At 48.0% G+C, this 17667-nt stretch overlaps 1 protein-coding gene across 1 annotated transcript; it reads right to left on the reverse strand.

The window, feature by feature from the left end:
- Positions 1–4568: 4568 nt before the first annotated feature.
- On the reverse strand, positions 4569–10290 carry CSRNP1 (cysteine and serine rich nuclear protein 1). Its single transcript, XM_080639624.1, has 4 exons — positions 10101–10290; positions 7525–7784; positions 6855–7151; positions 4569–5716 (listed from the first exon to the last, which is right to left on the reverse strand). The coding sequence occupies exons 1-4, from the start codon at positions 10270–10272 to the stop codon at positions 4733–4735; spliced, it is 1713 nt and encodes a 570-aa protein (XP_080495750.1). The 5' UTR covers positions 10273–10290; the 3' UTR covers positions 4569–4732.
- Between the last annotated feature and the right edge of the window lie 7377 nt (positions 10291–17667).

The following is a 17667-nucleotide window of genomic DNA, read 5'->3' on the forward strand; positions in this document are numbered from 1 at the left end:
CAAAGTCATCACCATAAGCCAAAACCCCACCAGTGCAGCAGCTGTATGCTGGGGGTTCTTCCCCTCCCAATCAGATGAGGGAATTATAGGCATAAACCCCATAAAACAAACAACACCACAACCAAACACAGCCTTCTGGGTGGGGAAACTGGGGCCAGGCTTCACCAGCCAGCCATGGACAGGCCTCTTTGCGGTATTACTGCTTTTATGGCCCAGCAAATAATTTGTAACAAATAGTTTATTCAATTAATTGAGCCTCTCTGCTCTGGGGCACATGGCATCCTTTAAAAATGGATTCCTGATGGAAAACTAGACAGCGGCATTTGTGGTCCTATTTCCCTCGCTTTTAGGTCAATGCCAGTGGTTATGACTTATGCCTGTGCTGCCAAACGCAAGCCCATGGAGTAGGTATGCGTTTCCCCATCCGGGTTTGTGGGTTTTATTCAGTTTTCCTTTGCACCATGGGCTGGCTCACATCCTCACTGCCTTCTTATTTCCCTGCTATTGCCAGGATGAAGCGTATTTTCTCTTCTTTTTCCCTGGGGTGCCGGATCATGGTGATGCTTCTTTTTGGCTGCATCTTTGCAGGCCCCAGGGGTGCCATGAGGTGATGAGAAATGGTTTGTAGCCAGTGAGGGAAAGGGGTTTCCAGGCTTTCCCAAGGGTTTCCCAAGATTTCTCCTAAATGTTTCTAGGTGGTGGGGATGCTGCCATGACTTGCCTTTTCCATTGTCCTATAGAGAGGGGCAGCCACCACCTGCGAGCCAGACAAGCTCAGGAAACAACACAGCCAGACCCCAGTCCTATGCACTGATTTTTACCTTTTCTAAAGGGAAAAAGTGCATTTTGTCACACAAGTGACACCAGTGGAGCAGGAAGTGACTTGAACAGGACAATTGTCACATGCCACTGCAAGCTGGTCTGCTGGGAACATTGCTGTTGAGCAGCCAGAAACACCCTGGGAACTTCAGGAGCTGCTCTCCAGGCCATGGATCTTGCTCTGCCAAGGCGTTGCGTCACATTTTTGTCCTCAAATTAATAAAGCAAATTGCCAAAAAGGTCCCTTCTAGTCCCAGCCTTGCTGCAAACTGCTCTTGTCAGCCCAGCCTGCCTCCCAGCCAAAACATGCTCTTTTAACTTAGAAATGGGCTGGCACTGCATGCTCTTCTGCAATGAAACCCATCTCTGGGTGAACTCAGATGGACTTCCGGGCACCCCTTGTGCATCTCCAGCTGCCCCAAGAGCACCTCTTTTGTGACCTGCCAGGGCTCTGGTAGTGTTCCCTGCTACATTTCAGTGTTGAGGAGACATCAGTGCTGTGGTGGTCAGGAGGACACCTTGGAGGCTAGCTGGGAAGTGCCCACCTTAGCATACCCAGCTGCCATTCATGGAGGAGGGCTCTGCAGAGATCGATGGGCTGCCTTGGCTCCATGCCTCCTCCAGGGACGGTGTCCCCTTTGCTCTGACCATAGGGTTGGTTTCTCATTGTGGGACGGCTTTATGCTGGTGCTCAGCCTTGCAGGCTCCCCCCATGCCTTTCCCCCATGCGAGAGCAGGGGGACACTCTTCCCCTGGGCTGCTTCTGGGGGACTCCGAAAAGAATGGGAATCCTGAAGGTCAGGAGAAGCCTCTTGGAGGTCATCAGGCAGCCCTGGTAGGATGCTCTCATCTCAACACTTCGGGTGGGAACCCCAGAGCACCCATTAGCTTCAAAAGGGGTTGAAAAAGCAAAAGAACAAACAAAAAAGGGACAACTACAACACACAACACAGCATACACACACCCATCACCTAAGTTTTTGAGCCACAGTGAAGGATAAACAGGGTGAAGACGCTGCCATATGCAAACAAAATTCTTTTATTGAAAGTGTAATGGAAATTACTTCATATTGCTTTGATGAAATGAGAGACAGCAGCTGTAGACAAATATGCTTTTTTATAAACAAATGCAAATGGATAAGGTAAAAATAAAGCATTTTTTTTTAACTTGTACCTTTAAGCAACATAATCACAATATATACACAAAGAAAGCTAAAATAAAGCTATGTTGAAACCAAAGCGTTTCAATCAATACATTAGATAATTACAGATTGTGTCAATAAATACCCAGTTTTTAAACTGTTTAACAGGCAACTTTTTACACAGATACCAAGAAGGAAAAAAAAAAAAAATATTTACAATTCAGTGCCCTGGGGAAAGAAAAAGATTAAAAAAATCTTTTTTTTTTTTTTAATTCTTTTGGCACCAACACAAATAAAAAGAATAAATTATAGAAAAAAAGAATCCATAAAGGCAGGAGTCTATCCCAGTCATTCATTAAAAAAAGTGTGTATGTATATATATATAAAATATATGTATATATTTTATATATATAAATATATATATATGCAGAGAAACCTAGGAATGTTATAAAATATATTAGTGCCAATAAATACAAAATGGTACCAGTCTTTCAACTGTCAGTATTTTTGATGCAGTCTGAAGGACAGAAACTACCACCTAGGAGATAACTGAATGGGATTTTTCAGTCTAAAGAAAGGGCAACAAAAAAATAATAACAATAATAATAATAACAATAATTATATATATATATATATCCAGGAAATCCTCCATCTGCCAGTAGTATTCCTACAGTCACCCTCCTGCCCGGCGGGGAGGTCTCCGGGAATGATGCTTCGCAGGAGGATGTGGCAGCGAGCACAGGGCGAGCACCCACTCACAGCCACAGCGGGTCAGCTCTACTTCCAAGTTGACCGGCTCAATACCAGAGAAGATGTACAGTTAAATAGTAATAATTAAAATGATTAAAAACACCCAAGCAACCCAGCCTTCACCATATTCGTATGCCAGAAGTTCCCTAAATTGCTGGCAGAAAGAGCAGGTACCCAAGAGCATCACCATCCCTGCTGTCAGGGATATAAACAGTTCAGACAATGGAAAAATCCTTACATCTGTATTTTGGGGGTTTCCCCATATCTGGGTGTCTCTGCACCTCCAGGAGCTTCCAAAACCAGGACAGCCCACCACCCCACTCCCATGGCAGCAAGGCCGGGACACCAAAGCTGCCACCTCCCTCAGTACCGGTAGTGCCAGGGATCATTCCCATCGCCAATTCTCACATTTTCCAAGATGGAATTTAAAGCTGGTAGGTTTCAAAGCCATTGTTTTTTTAACATACCACTGGCGCAGGCACTTAGTGTCTCACTGACGTACAGATTTTATGTCCAGTTACATCTCATGGCCAAATACTGTCATGTTCTCAGACTGATTTAAATAACAAAAGGCCAAGAGGGTCTCTAATATTCTTCCTAAACGCGATAATCTCTATAAACCAAAAGCTTTCAAGATTTTCAAGCTTTCTTTTCAGGTGTTATTCTTTCTTCTCTCTAAAACCATACTCAAAAGATAAATAACCCAATAACCTTCATATCCACCTCTTTTACTTGATTTACCTGATTTACCTATAGAAAAAATATACAGTATAAATAGTCTGACCCACTAGATTTTGGAGCTGTGATACCTTTGATGTTGGGGAGCACTCACTGAGGAACGTGAGCACAGTGTTGCTGTTGCTGGCTTTGCTCTCCCAAAGGCCCCCTGGGGCCGCAAAGGTCTTTCTAGTTACATCCCCACCCTTGCTAACAGTTCCTCTGCATATTCAGGCACCATAATTGATCGGGAAAGATCTCGTGGCCAAATCCTTAGGAGATTAAATAAATTATTAAATAATTTATAAAAAGGGTTTGGGTTGGTTTTGTTTGTTTAGAGCTAGTTCATGTTATTTCTTGAATAGTTGAAGGTTTTGTGTGTTGTGCTCTCCATCACAATATTATGGAGATCAGACACCATTATCACGTCTACTGACAAGAAACCAAAGGATGTTGAACAAAGAGTTGTCCCATCCCTCCCAGCCGCTCGCATTTGGCTCTTTTGGAAATGTGAGGTGAAGACCAAACAGCTAACATCTTCCAGACTCAGAAAAACCATAGTCATCTATAGGATGGGTGCTGCTGAAGACATTATTGCCCTTCCAGGTCATTGACAAACCACAGTGCTATTCATGTACTACAGGTAGAAAATAAATAAATACAGATATATTATGCAAAAAAAATATGATTGTACACATAATACATCTGAGGTATTACCAATTTAAATAAGGTTCCATGCTAGTTCAAGCTTCGGTGCCTAGTTAAATTCTGGAATTTGCAATAAATAGATGAAGAATGATTATGTATATAGTGTATGGATCTCTTCTGTAAACCTTGTCCGATTTAAACGTAAGAGCCTGCTGGGCTAACTCTTACGCAAACCACAAATTTTCACAATAAATACAGCTTCAAAAAGTTGTCTTAAAAAGTTCCTGCAACACTGAAACGTTTCTAGAAGGGGCTGTGTGTACGACTGGCAATGTTAGCGAGGAGCATTTCTCAACAGGTCTTTTCATACAAAACACAAGGAAATTCATACGTGAAAGTCTTTTTCCCTCCCTCCCCACCCCACCCCATCATGAAAGTTTAGAAATTTTTGCACAAACAGTGAGAGAACTGATTGTAGCTGCAGTGTGGCAAAACGTCCACGTTCTACAAAGACCAAAAATAGTTTGTTTGCTTAGAAAGTCCTTTTCTGTTTTTTTTTCTCCTTGTTTTTGAGTAACGCATCATCCTTTTGGTGCAAGTTTGCCCGCTTCGGTTTTCCTTCAGGCTGTTCCTTGCTGCTCGAGCCACACGGGCATTTCACACTTTCACTGTCTCCATCAGTGATGACTTGATGGCATCCTCCAAAAGCTGATTGTCTGTGAAAGGGGCTGGGGTTTCGGGGACGGATTCAGACAAACCGATAAGGGACTCCAAGAAACAGGAGCCCTGGTCTCCGCCTTGTGGGAAACCTGGAAAATTAGGCAACTGAAACTGTAACGCTGAGAAGTTATCAAGGTTCTCGTATTCCTTTAAGGAGTTGTAAAGGGGTCCCAAGTTATAGTCTGAGAAGGACTGGAAGAAATCCAAGGAGTCAGAGGAAAGGCTGAGGTCAGCATAGCTCTTGGAGCAGGGCTCAGCCGGGGATGAGGTGCAGCAGGACAGTCCATCGCACCGCGCATGAGCAGCATCCTCCAGCAAACCGCCACCGTCCTGGTTGGCATTCTCATCCAGGCACTCGGAGAGGTGGGACAAGTGGCCAGGGACAGGTTTAGGCTCATCACCATGGTCCTCGATGAAGAAATCGGTGGGGTGGAAGCAGCTCAGGTCATCATGATGATGGCCACCCTCTTCCTCAGCATCTGAGTCGCTGAAGTGGAGGATGCGTGCCAAGCCATCGTCATCCACATCCGACTGGGATTTGTCGGAGGGGAGGCTCTCGTAGGGCTCCTCCAGGTCCTCACTGGGGTGCGAGGAGATGGAGGAGTCTGTCATGTCGCTGCTGCAGCTGTTCTCCCCCAAGGCCTCCAGGTCAGGGCTGAACTGGAAGGCAGGTGCCAGCGGCACCGCACGCTCTTCCAAAGAGCCCTTCCCTGTTGCACATCCCAACTGTGGGATCCGTTCCCGAAAGGGGGGCTCAGCCTCTGCCACCTTCTCACTGCTCTGCTGTTGCTTCTCCAGCTCCAGCTTCATGATGGTGTGGATGAAGTGGGTCTGCACACGAGCCTGGTTGAACTCGATTCTGCCCTCAGTGTTGCCACAGCCGTCCTTAGTGCAGCCACAGGGGAAGGAGGTGTGATCCATCTGGCACAGGGAGAAGCAGAGACGGAGGGTTAGGACCAAACCAGGCAGCACAGAATTGAAACCACCTACAACTCACCCACCTTGAGGAACCAAGTAACAGCTGAGGGGTTTAAAAGCAGGCTACAAAAACAAAACAAATAAAAAAGGCACCCTGTTCTTTTTAAGGGTTGTCATAAAAAAGTTGGGTTTCAGTAAAACTGAAGTTAAAAGATGTCAAAAAAGCAAAATATAATGCTCCAAAATAAGACATAAAGGGGCAAACGTGAGTTTTTTTATATCTTGCATCATGGTATTTAATATGTGATCCATATCATGCACTTCTGCCACTCGGCGATATGAGGACAAATTGCCCAACAGGCATCTGCAGCACCTTTATGTCCCTGGTTAGCAGCAGCCGCTAGAGGGGGGTTGTGTCCCACTCACGCAGCACCGGTCCCGCTGTGTGCGCCCACCTACCTGTGCACAACCACCCTATACCGGCCCCAGCCTGCAACCACAGCACCAAGGGAGCCAGCAGCACCCTGAATACGGGATATGGCTCCCCGGACACAGCTGGGCAGGCACCCATAAGAAATAACATGAAAAATGTAATAAGCTAATGGAATACAGAGGTGGTCTGCACAGCTAGCTGCGGGCTGACACTCAGCTGGCACTCCCACGTTTGCCTGCACACGCTGGGAGTTGTGACACACCAAGGGGAAATAAAACTAAAAATAAAAGCAGGGGGAGGAAGAGAAATCACAGCCTCGCGTGAGGAGCAAGAAGCTTTCCTTTGCAAAGGCTTTCCCATGTGGCCAATCTCCAACAGGAGACCAAGCAGGTACAATTGTTGTGGGGGCAGAACGGGTGGGTGCATTCACACTGCAGGCTTGGGTGCATCTCCATGGCTACAGCGGCAGCATGGGGATGGCTGCACACGTGATTTGGGAATCGGATGCTTCTGAGCAGCGTCTGCTTTGCAGCCTGGGGAGCAGCTCCAAGAGCTTTTCTTGCCTGCTTTGCTCTAAGCACAGATGGGAACAGATGTATTTTACAGGCTGTCCTAAATGTATCCTGCTTGCTCAAACCCTCCCTGCTACAATGTAGACGTCAGCTGGAGCCACAGCTTTTCCCCCATGCCCAGAGGGGAGGGCAGTACCTGACATTTAATGCCTGCCAAGCTGCAGCTGCAGGTCTCTGGGTCGCAGACCTCCCGGCAGTCGCAGCCGCAGTCCTCCCGGGACAGGCGGATGTTGTGCAGCTCCCGCTTCTCCTCCTTGTCGATCTTCTTCACCCCCACGGCTTTCAGCAGCGCACGTCTCTTCTTGGCAGGGTAGGGCTGGAGGAAGAAGCCGTCCTCCAGGTCCACATTGCTGACGTCGATGTCATCGTCAGAGATGTCTTCAATAGTGAGCTGGTTGGCCTCCTCTGACTCCTTTGTGCCATTCATGGTTAGCTAAGGGCAAAAAAGATGGGCAAAGCATTAGAGATGCATTGGGGACAAAGAGAAATCAGCACCCCCAGGTCAGGAGAAACAAGAAAGGAAATATCTGTCCCCCATGCTGGTGGATGACAGGACCAACATCTGTGTCAGAGCCCCCAAAGACTTGACAGACACCTGACATGTGGAGTTCAGGATCTTTTTCATCACTTTTGAAAGGTGGAGAACGGAGCTGAAAATCCCCCCTAGGAATCTGTGTTTTTCTGGGACCAAATAGGGTTAAGAACCAACGCCCCTGGGTCTCAGAGAGGTTCCTACGAAAGACTGGCCATTAACCAGTGACATCCACCAGCTCCTCATCAACCCAGCTCCATGCTCCTATACTCACTTTCCATTTCAATGCCTCCAACTTCTCCTCTTTTAATTTCTCTTCCAGTTTCACCCGACGAACGTTTTCCTGTTCCTTTGAAAACTCCGCTAGCGTGAACTGCCGAGAGGAGCTGTGTTTGCTCACCATCCCCAGGGTACAGCCCCCGCGACTAGGCACGCTTGTGAACCCCTGGCAGCGTGGGAAGTAAAACACAGTGACCCGGTCAAACTCCACATTGTTCTTCTTTAGTCGCTTGGATTTCTTCAGGATAGATGCGGCTAAAAATGGGGAAAGAAAGAAACAGCACAAAGTCAGTACTGCCATCCTGCAGGCAGGATAGAAATACTACAAACAGGCTGTAAATATTACAAACAGGCAGGACGTGCAATTACTCTCTCAACAGAGACATGATGGGACAAGGTTACAACATCGCTTGATGGCTTCTGGTGTTTTAAGATCTAACACTTCAAAGGTCAGATGAGGCTGCAGAGGAAACTAAGCCAAATCCTGATGCGCATTGGAGTCACCGATCAGATTCACCCTAAGAACCGGCTGCTGCTTCTCCTTCTTGCCTGACTTCCTTCAGGAAACATACGTTTGCTTATTCTTCACATGCAGCAGAGCATAACGAACAAGTAACAAACTATCCTACATGCCTGTCTTGCTTTAACCCCAAGCACCCTGCCCCACATTCAAGAAGCTCATGTCTGCCAAGACACTTGACACTCCAGTGCTGCATGGCTCCAGCTCTTGTGGCAGGGCAGAAAATAGCCAAAACGTCTGTTTTTCTGGTACTTCCTTTCGTCATCCACTGGGAGGAACTATGAATCTATAGTTTATTCTCAAGAGATTCATTTAATAGCAGCTGCAAAGATGTTAATCTTTATGCAGGTGATCCCAGGGTAAACATGGCAATACATTACTCAGGTTTATCTTAAACTGCTGAAACATGCTGCACACCATTTAAAGCGGAGCCTCTCCAGAGATACCTGGTTCTACACATTTGCACATGCAAACGTAGCAGATGAACCAAGGCAGTTTCAGAGTCAATGAGGTTCCACGAATGTAGCTGGCCATGGAAAGCAAAGTGAAATGTGGTGGTTCCAGGTTACACAGCTGTCTTTTCTGCTGCATGAGCATGTCAGGGACAAGAGCAGCTATGCAGAAATTCAGTGGTGGGATTTTTTTTGTCCCATTCTCTCCTGGTGCATGGATGCCTTAGTTGCATAAAATAAGCCAGAAAGGCTTGATGACTCCCACAGAGCTGGATCTGAGCCCTCTTTGGGTGGCAGAATCACAGGCAGTCCCGTGTGGGGAGCTAACCAAAAGGGCTGCTGAAAACCCTAGGGGCTTGGGTGGTTTGGCTGGCCCTGAAGGCTGGGAAAGTGTGAGACTGGACAGTTAGCTGCACCCATGTTTCACAAGTCTCACTTGCCAAAATACAGCATTTCAGTTTCACATAAAAAAAACCCCTAAGTGTTCACCCAGCTGCACCAGCAACTTCTGCTGAAGAGCTGGGGGTTTCACACTGCTCCCTGCAGTCACTTTGATGGTATCTTTGCACCGTGTGTTGCATTTTCATAATAACGTTGACTCAATCTTCTAAAACATTAGCTCTTTATCAAAAGGCACGTTAACCACCGCGATCATCTATCAGCTGAGCTGCTGCACTTTGGCATTTGCTTCTCTCTCCCTGCACCCCTCCTCCAAAATTGTTTTCCCATTCCTGACCCTTTTCCAATTGAGCCAGAGAATACAAAAAGTTCATTGTTTTGTCACAAAACCTGGGAAGACAAGCAAGAATGAGACTCTTTATTATTACAAGACTTCTAAAGCCTTTTCAGACCACTGCGTGTTTGTGTATGTCTGTTAAGTGGACCTTAACTGCTATATACAGTGGGTGTTCAGTATAATTTACTAGGTTGGACTCTTTCTTCTCTGTGAAGATGTTCCCCTATTGTATCTTTTATTTTTCCCTTCACATGGCAGATAAAGAATTTTATGACCTTGCCTTCTGTGTGCTTTCCTAAAAGCTCTCAAAACTGATATTGCTGGGAAAACAAAATAGCATTTATCTGTACTAACAGCGGAGGCAATGTCAAACCTGTCATGTTCTTTGGCAAAGTACCCAACTTACATAGGAAATGAGTTCTGAAATGGTAATTGTGCCGCTGGTTAATAATTTTTTAAAACCAGCGTTATGGGCCTTTGCTTTGTTTAGGTTTTGGCTATGGAATAGCTTAACAGGGGATTGACGGATGGTGGGACTGGTCCACAGCACTGGCTTGGAGGCACCTGCATGCCTCTGCACACCCAGGTCCTTGGGTTTATATTCATGGAAATTTGGACTTCAGCAAAAGCATTGCAAAGAATGATAAATGCTGGGAGGAAGGGCTAAGGAAGACTACCTTGAGGATGCTGGCCCATTATTACAAAACCAAGATAAACTGATGTAATGACATGGAGCTGGCTGCTTCCACTCCTAAAGGTATGCTCCAACGAGGTCTCTGCATGGTGATAACCCATCATCCTGCTACAGAAAAAAACACAGAGGAAAGTCTGATCCCAGGAAAGTGGCTGATGGAGATACTCACGGGTGAAGCTGGGTGTTATGGCAGAGCTAGGCTTGGGCTCTCCGCGGGAGCTCTCCTCGTCCGTCTCCCAGCCTGAAGATGCCGAAGAGGAGAGGGGGGAGCAGGAGGAGGAGGAGCAGTAGGTACTGTCATCCCCCAGCTCTTCATACTTCCTTTTCAATACCCCGCTCATGGTGACGCCGTACTTTTCATATAACTGGAAAACAAAGGAGAAACGCAAACTAAAGCAAGGGAAATACTGGCAGTTTCTGGTGATGAGCAAGATGGCTTTAACCCCCAGCAAGGCTTCTACACCAGGTCTACCTGGCCATGCAGGGGTGATTCCCAAAACGTGCTCCTTAGGAAAACCACACCTTGCTACCCTTGCTGTGCACACCTGCTGAACCTCGCTCCCTTTTATGATGCTGCAGAAAAGAAAAATTACTATTGCACACAACAAACTGTCCAGAAACCAATTCAATCAACACAAATGTTATCAAAGAGTAAGTATTATGTTGTGCTTACTAATTCTTTTATGTTAAATCCTCACCCAGATCACTTTCTATGCAGTTACAGCTTTAACATTTTGCTAATTACAAAAATAAGCCAGTTTGCAGAGAACAATCTGTTGGCATGATTTACTTGCTACAGCCCCCTGGGGAAACAGACTTATTAAATGAAGCACTGAAATACAAATATATCAACTGTGAAGAACAGCTCTTCTCCTCTTAGTGCCTTTCATAGTCAGTCCTCCATTCAATAAGCTATTCTTGTTTAGGCTGGGTTACATATCAAGCATAGTAGCAATTAAAAACAACACAGCTAATTAAAAACAAAGGAGCTCTGTACTTGCCTAGATTCCTAAATTTCCTGCATGCTTTTCCCCTGTTCATCTTAAAAAAAAAAAAAGGAAAAAAACCTCGCAAACAACCCAAGAAAAAAACCCCACCGAATAACAAAAAACTTCATTGCATCTTTAACCTTTGCTTTTATAAAGTTTGCGGGGTTTTTGTCTCTTGAAATTGCACAAAAGCTGCACACTTTGCCTACAATGGGCTAACAGGTAACAGAGCCCACCTAACCCGGGATGCTCTTGCCTAGGTGATGGACTGTTTCTCCTTTTAGATGCTGGCAACAGTGCACCAGATGCTCCTGCTTCAGCAGAAGTCACTGCTAGCTTATTTTGAAGCTATACCCAAAGCTGAGAACCAGGCTGCTGCTGGACGGGCGACTTACTTTGACCCTATCCCACCAGGCTGTAAGGCACAACCACAGTGGGAGAGATGCAGCCCCAGCCCAGAAACCTCCTCTAGCAAGAAGGGAGAGCCCCAGTGCCATGGGACCCTAGCAGCCACGTCACCAATAAAACCATAGGTAATACACAAACCCTAAAGCATCCCTAAAATTCAGATGACATGAGGATCGGCACATACATCCCAGGGACAGGGACAGTGCAGAAATGGGAGTGCCAAACACCCAGTCCCCAATCCTCTCCTGCCAGCTGAAACTTCACCAGCCAAATTTCTTCTTTCTAACTGTAGCACTTTCTCACCCTCTTTTGCATGTCTGTAGTTAATTTCAGTCTCTGGGAAAAAAAAAAAAAAAGAAAGAAAAAGAAAAGAAAAAAAAAGAACAACCACCCCAAAACCAAAAAACCCCAACAAAACACTAACCCCGCCCTCCCAGCAGCCCTGAGCAGGCAGCACAGAAACCGCACCAGCTTCAAAACGTCCCAACCATGGAATTCTCTGTATCTGGATAGCACCGCACAGTAACATGTAGCGGGACGGGAGCGCACACTGTGCCTCCAAAGCCCTGTGCCAGCCCTCATTAATTATGTTTACCAACAGCTTCCCAGGAGACAATAGTCCCCTAAAAGGTAAAAAAAATCCCTTGGTGAATTATAGCTCCAGCCTGAAGAAGTTAAGCATTCCCTGCAATGCACGCCTATGAGGCCAGCGCATCCACTATAGGCCCCTGAACCTGTAGGCTGGGAAGAGGTGGTCCCCTCCATCCCTCCTCCTCCTTGGCAGCCCCACAGCTGTATGTGGTTCTGCCACAGAGGGGTTGTTGGGTTTTTGGCCTTAATCCAAAAGATGGGAGAAGTGGATTTGGCCACCCTCCAGCCCCAGCAGCACATGTCCTACCTTACACCTGGGTTAACCCCTTTTCTGCCTGCACCCTGTGAGCAAAGCAGAGCTCACAGGCAGCCACAATGCCCAAACCAGCTACATTTACAAACTCTGCCCTGGTTTACATTTGCTTTAAGAAACCACCAGAGCAAAGAAGCCCTCCGAATTCATGGCAGGGGTCCAAACCAAAGCCTGAACTGCAGCCAGAGGTTTGCTCATCCTAGCTGACCCCATCATCCACCCAGAGGGGACAAAATCTTTGCAAAGAAATCATGCACATGACTTGAAAGAGCATCAACTCGTGCCACAAAGCAACTGCTCGCTGCTCCAGAACACACCTCACCTCCAAAGCTGCCAGTGAAGGATGCCACTGTCTAGCAAAGGGAGTGAGAAACCAGCTTCTCAAAAAGCCCATAGGACACATGTCCAACGACAAATGCCCTCAGAGATGCAATGCTGACCACATCCAAGCCTCACGGGAGACACTGGAGGGTGGTGGAGCAGCCAAGATCATGCTGCTGAAATGGGGATAACTGAGGCATCCATTTCTATTGAGATTTACGTGGTCTGCAGGACTGCCAGAGAAGCGAGAAGGTGGACACCACAATGCTGCAGAGCAACACAGCCCTGACACTCAGGTCTCCTGCAAACCCAACAGTGCCTGTCATGAGCCACAATTGTCTCCCCGAAACCACACAGCAAGAAGAAACCCAAAGCATTTTCCCCCAGTGACCTAACCGAATTAATACAAACCCTGAGCCACAGCCAAGGCAAGCTGTGTATGAGATAGTATTTTAAAACAAGAAATAAAATTGCACCATCATCCCTGATTAGCTATGTCTGGCAGAAGGATGAAGGGAGGCATGTGCCTCTCCCATCTATGAGAATAAGCCAAATGCATAGAAAAAAACACCTTTGGCATGCTGTCTTATTCAAAACACCTATTGTTGTGTTAATGCAAAGTAGGTGTCGTGCAAACACGATCCTCAATGGGAAAAAACTGGTGAACCTGCTGCCCACCAGCCAAAACATATTAATTTTCCCCCAGAAAGTCTTTCCCCCTCTTTGTTGATTTATGGGTGTGACGTTTTCCAGGTTGAATTTTCAAGTATTTCCCAGGAGCTATAAACAATGAAGTGGGGCTGCACCCACTGGTATCTACTTGCACCCACCCCCAAAACATCCTCCAGACAGGGGGTTTGCTGTCAAGGCAAAGATGATCCTCTCTTCCCCTTCTCACCCCAGCACTTGGGGGCAGAATTCCAAATCACTGCTGTGGATTCTGACATTGCCATGCTACTGAAACCACCAGCCACTCAGCCAAAAAACTCAGAGGCCAATTCAGATACAGTGAGGATATTTTAATTGCAGTAATGCTGCAAGTAATCTTAAATTCACATTGACATCTTATAAAGAAGTCCTCAAAATGTGTACAGCAGCACAGAAAAAAAATGTATCTATATCTATGTACCTGTGCTCGCCATTGCAAATCTCAGCAGGCACCAATGAGTGCAGGATTTTACCACCTTCTCTTTCTTTTTTTTTTTTTTTACATAACCTGAAATAAAATAATCCTATCTTCCTTTCAGTTGCCAAAAAAGACATTCTGTTCTTGGCTAAGACTTCTTACTCATCTATTTTACTGAAAACAGCTTTTGGAACAAGTACATAATGCAATGGATCAAACCCGCAGGAATTCCTCTCTGGCACCAGAACTCCCACTATCCTGGGAATACTTTCTAACAAATATTTAGCCCAGATGTGCATTCCTTTCTTTTTCTCTCCCTCTTTTTTTTTTTTTTTTTCCTTAAAGCATTAAAGTTTGGGTGGGGGGAGTGGGGAGGTGGTGGCTGTCTACTTGGGGGGAAGGGAATCAAATCTGCAAAGTCCCATTTCTGGCGCTCGGCAAGTTGCAGGGTAAAGCCCTAATACACTGGAATGCAAGGAATTAATGTTTTAACTATCCTCCTCTTAGACGACATCTCAACAGTAAATATTTCGAGTAATTTAGACTTAAGAAGGTTTGGCATTTGTTTAGCCAAGCACAGAGAAAGGCGACTACAACTCCTTCCAGTGTCCAGTTAGTCCATTTATAAGAGACTGCACAAAGAGGCATCAAGGCTTTGTGCGGAAGTATGCAGAGAAGACGCTTCAGCATTATCCTGCAGGGCTGTGGATGTGCTTTGCACTGGGCAGGCGAACACAACAGTGCAAGCAAAGCAAAGGGAACTTCTCCCAGCAAGTCCAGTGGCTCTGTTTGCTTGTGCCACAACTCCCACAGTATTGCAGGAAAACACCTATGAGCAAGGATATCTTAAATTTTGGGGTTTCTGTCGGTGGAGCATCCTGAAGAATGGAAGGATCCCAAATCTGTGCATGAGCTACTGAAAGAAAACTTTCTTCTGCAAAACAATTTGAGTAAAAAGCAAACAAACAAAAAAACCCCAAACCTCAGTGCACTGCACTAAAAGTATTTATTTTCCAGTGACTTTTTGAGCCGGTCTGCCAACTTTACAATCACAGCCGTCTGCCTGCAGTCCAGGAAGCCAAGGTGGACTCTTCCCAGCACACCAGGATGAGGGCTCAGGCGCCAGGAGCGAGTTAACAACTCTGCTGAGCCATGAGTCAGAGCAGCTCCTGCTCCCTCCCCCAGAGCCGTAATGGCTGTTCAGGTCTAGCAGGAGTAAATATTAGTTTAAAAAACACCACTGCATATTTTAGCCAGGTACGGCTCCAAACACGACTTGTGGAGCAAACCTGCGGGGGTTTGGGGTCACTGCTGATTTGCACGCTGCTGCTTATTGTGGGTCACGCGACCTTGGTGCAAGTATCACCAAAAACTGGTGTGGAGCTGAACTTCCCAGTTAGCCATTCCAGATATTTGATGTCTAACACAGTGGTGATTCCAGTGATGCCTCTGGGTTTCTTAATAATCACTGCGCTATCAACACTGATTCATTGCTCATTCATTTAACTATTTTAATTCTTTGCATATTTACTTAAGTGGTTTCCCCAGTGCCACTGTGACAGCCTCCACGATGACAACACTTCCCAGCTTCGGGGCTGACCGGGATCGCCCCATTGGGACCCTCCAGGGGACGGTCCTGCACATGTTCCCAGCCACACGAGCTGTGCTTTCCAGTTCATACCAGATTATTTTCACCCAGCTGGGTCTAAGGTTTCATAACCTTGCTCTAGTTAAAAATAGCCTGTGCCTACTATGCAACAGCAAAGCCCAAAGTACCCCGTGCCGTGGAGCAGGAGCATGAATCAGTTTGTAACACCACGAGTTTATTCTCCTGCCAGAGACTGAACAGGCAAAACGCCTTCCCTAGGAAGAGCATCAGAAGCATTTTCTCCATCTACTCATTTCCAGAAGGCCACAAAGAAAAGGCCTTTTCAGATTTTTTTCTAGCAAGCCCTTACTTCTACCTGACAGCTTGAAAAGTAAATAAGAAATATTAGCAAATACATTAAAGGTTATCTGACACGGGCCGAATGAAACGAGGTTCAAATGTACTCGGTGCAGATTGTGCTGTAATAAATATGAAAACAGCAAAGTGTGCTTTGTCTAGGAAAATCCTCTATTTGATTACACCTCATGAATAATTCACACCAGGTTTCCATATTTGTCCTCCTGTAGGTACACGCTGTGCATTACCTTGCCTGCTATATATACGCACACATTTCCTGCGCTGAATTATTAAAGGCTTGCCGGGAGCCGCAGAGTCTCTCTTTCCTCTCCGCACGGAGAACAAACGCACCATCCCGAAAATTAACCCCCTAACCTCGACGGGCCTCATCTGCGAAGTGCTCAGCAGAGGAACAATAAAAATATTCTCACGGGGGAGGGACAGAAAGAAAGAAAAAGAAGAAAAGGAAATAACAACTGCTGATGAGTTCCCCGTAACAAACTGCAAGACTCTGAGGTCTGAGGATGGCCGGGGGGGTTTTCTCCCCACCCCACCGAGGCGCTGTCTGTACAGACGTTGGCGAGGCAGGGCTGCTTTAGAAAAGGGCTGTCCCTACGTGTCAGCCTCTTCCTACAGCGACATTATGTAACTCGAAGGTGACAGACACTCCGAAGGATGCCGGGGGGGGGGGGGGAAGGGGAGGAGGAGGCAAAATTAAAATACACACTGAGAAAACTTATGAGGTCGTCCCCCACACTTTTTCCCCCTTTTCTCAGGTGCGCTGTAAAAAATCCGATTTTTTTATTTCGGGGGATGGGGGGGGGGGGGGGGGCGCTCCCCGTCTGCCCGTCGGTCCATCCGTGCGCCGGTCGGTAGGTGTTGCTGTAGCGACGGGAAAGCATCCCCAGCCGGGCAGATTCGGGGAAGAGCAAGCCGGCAAGGCTGGTCTCCCCCCTTTCCTACCCTGCCGCCTTTCTTTCAACATCAGAAAATTGGAACCGCAGCCGTAAAAATGGAGCAGAGCCTTAACTGACAGTGGGGAAACTCAGCGATACCCGAACAAATACAGAGGCATTTGTATGTGTGCACAGCACAGCCGACGGGCAAAAGCGGGAGGGCCGGCGAGCAGAGAGCCCCCTCCACAGGACCGCGGCCCCGCTGCCCGGGAGCCTCCGGGCAGCCCCGGTGCCGCGGGGCTCCCATCGCCCGGGGCAGGAGCAGCCAGCCAGACGGCGCCGCTGCGCCGCGCCTGCGGCGGTGTAACCGACACGGACCCTTTGACGGCGGGGCAGCGGGACGGGCTCTTCTCCGACCCCCGACAGCCGCGGGCACCGCGGCGGGTAACAGCCAACCTAGCTCGTAACCGGACCCCCAACGGCAGCGCACCGCGGATCCGACGCACAGCGACAGCTTCTTCCCCTCACCCCTATCCCTGTTCCCCACCGCCATCCCGGCGGGGCCCTACCTTTGGCGGCGGGGGCGGCGGCGGGTCCCGGAGCGGCGCGGCAGGTCCGGCTGCAGCGGCGGCGCCTCCCGCTCTGCCGCTGCCGGGGCTGCGCCGCGCGCGCTGCCCTTTTTCGTCAGTGGAAAACTCCGGGCTCTGACGCAGGCGGTGACAGGCGCGGGGCCGGCGCGCGCCCGGCCCGCCCGGCTTCCTGCCACCAACCAACCAACCAACCAACCCCCCCTGCGCCTCGCACCGCACCCGCCCCGCACCTCCCCTCGGGCGGGGCCGCTGAGTCAGGGCCGGCGGGACGCACCGCCCCGCCCGCGGCACAGCTGTGCGGAGAGGGGGAGCGCGCTGAGTGAAGGGGGGGGGGGGGCTGCAGGGGGGCACGCAAACAGGAGGGCGCCCCAGAACGGATGCGGGTTCCAATGGGGGGGTTGTGTCCCACAAGGAGGCGGGAACAGCTTGGACTCCAAAATGCGTTTGACTACTTGGGGGGGAGCTGGGGATGCCCAAGCAAGCCTGGACCCCAGAATGGGTTTGGGTGCTTCAAGGGTTCAGAGCTCACTAAGACACCCCCACACACACACTCCCCC

Source organism: Psittacula echo, assembly GCF_963264785.1.
Source record: "Psittacula echo genome assembly, chromosome: 2".
Taxonomy (NCBI): domain Eukaryota; kingdom Metazoa; phylum Chordata; class Aves; order Psittaciformes; family Psittacidae; genus Psittacula; species Psittacula echo.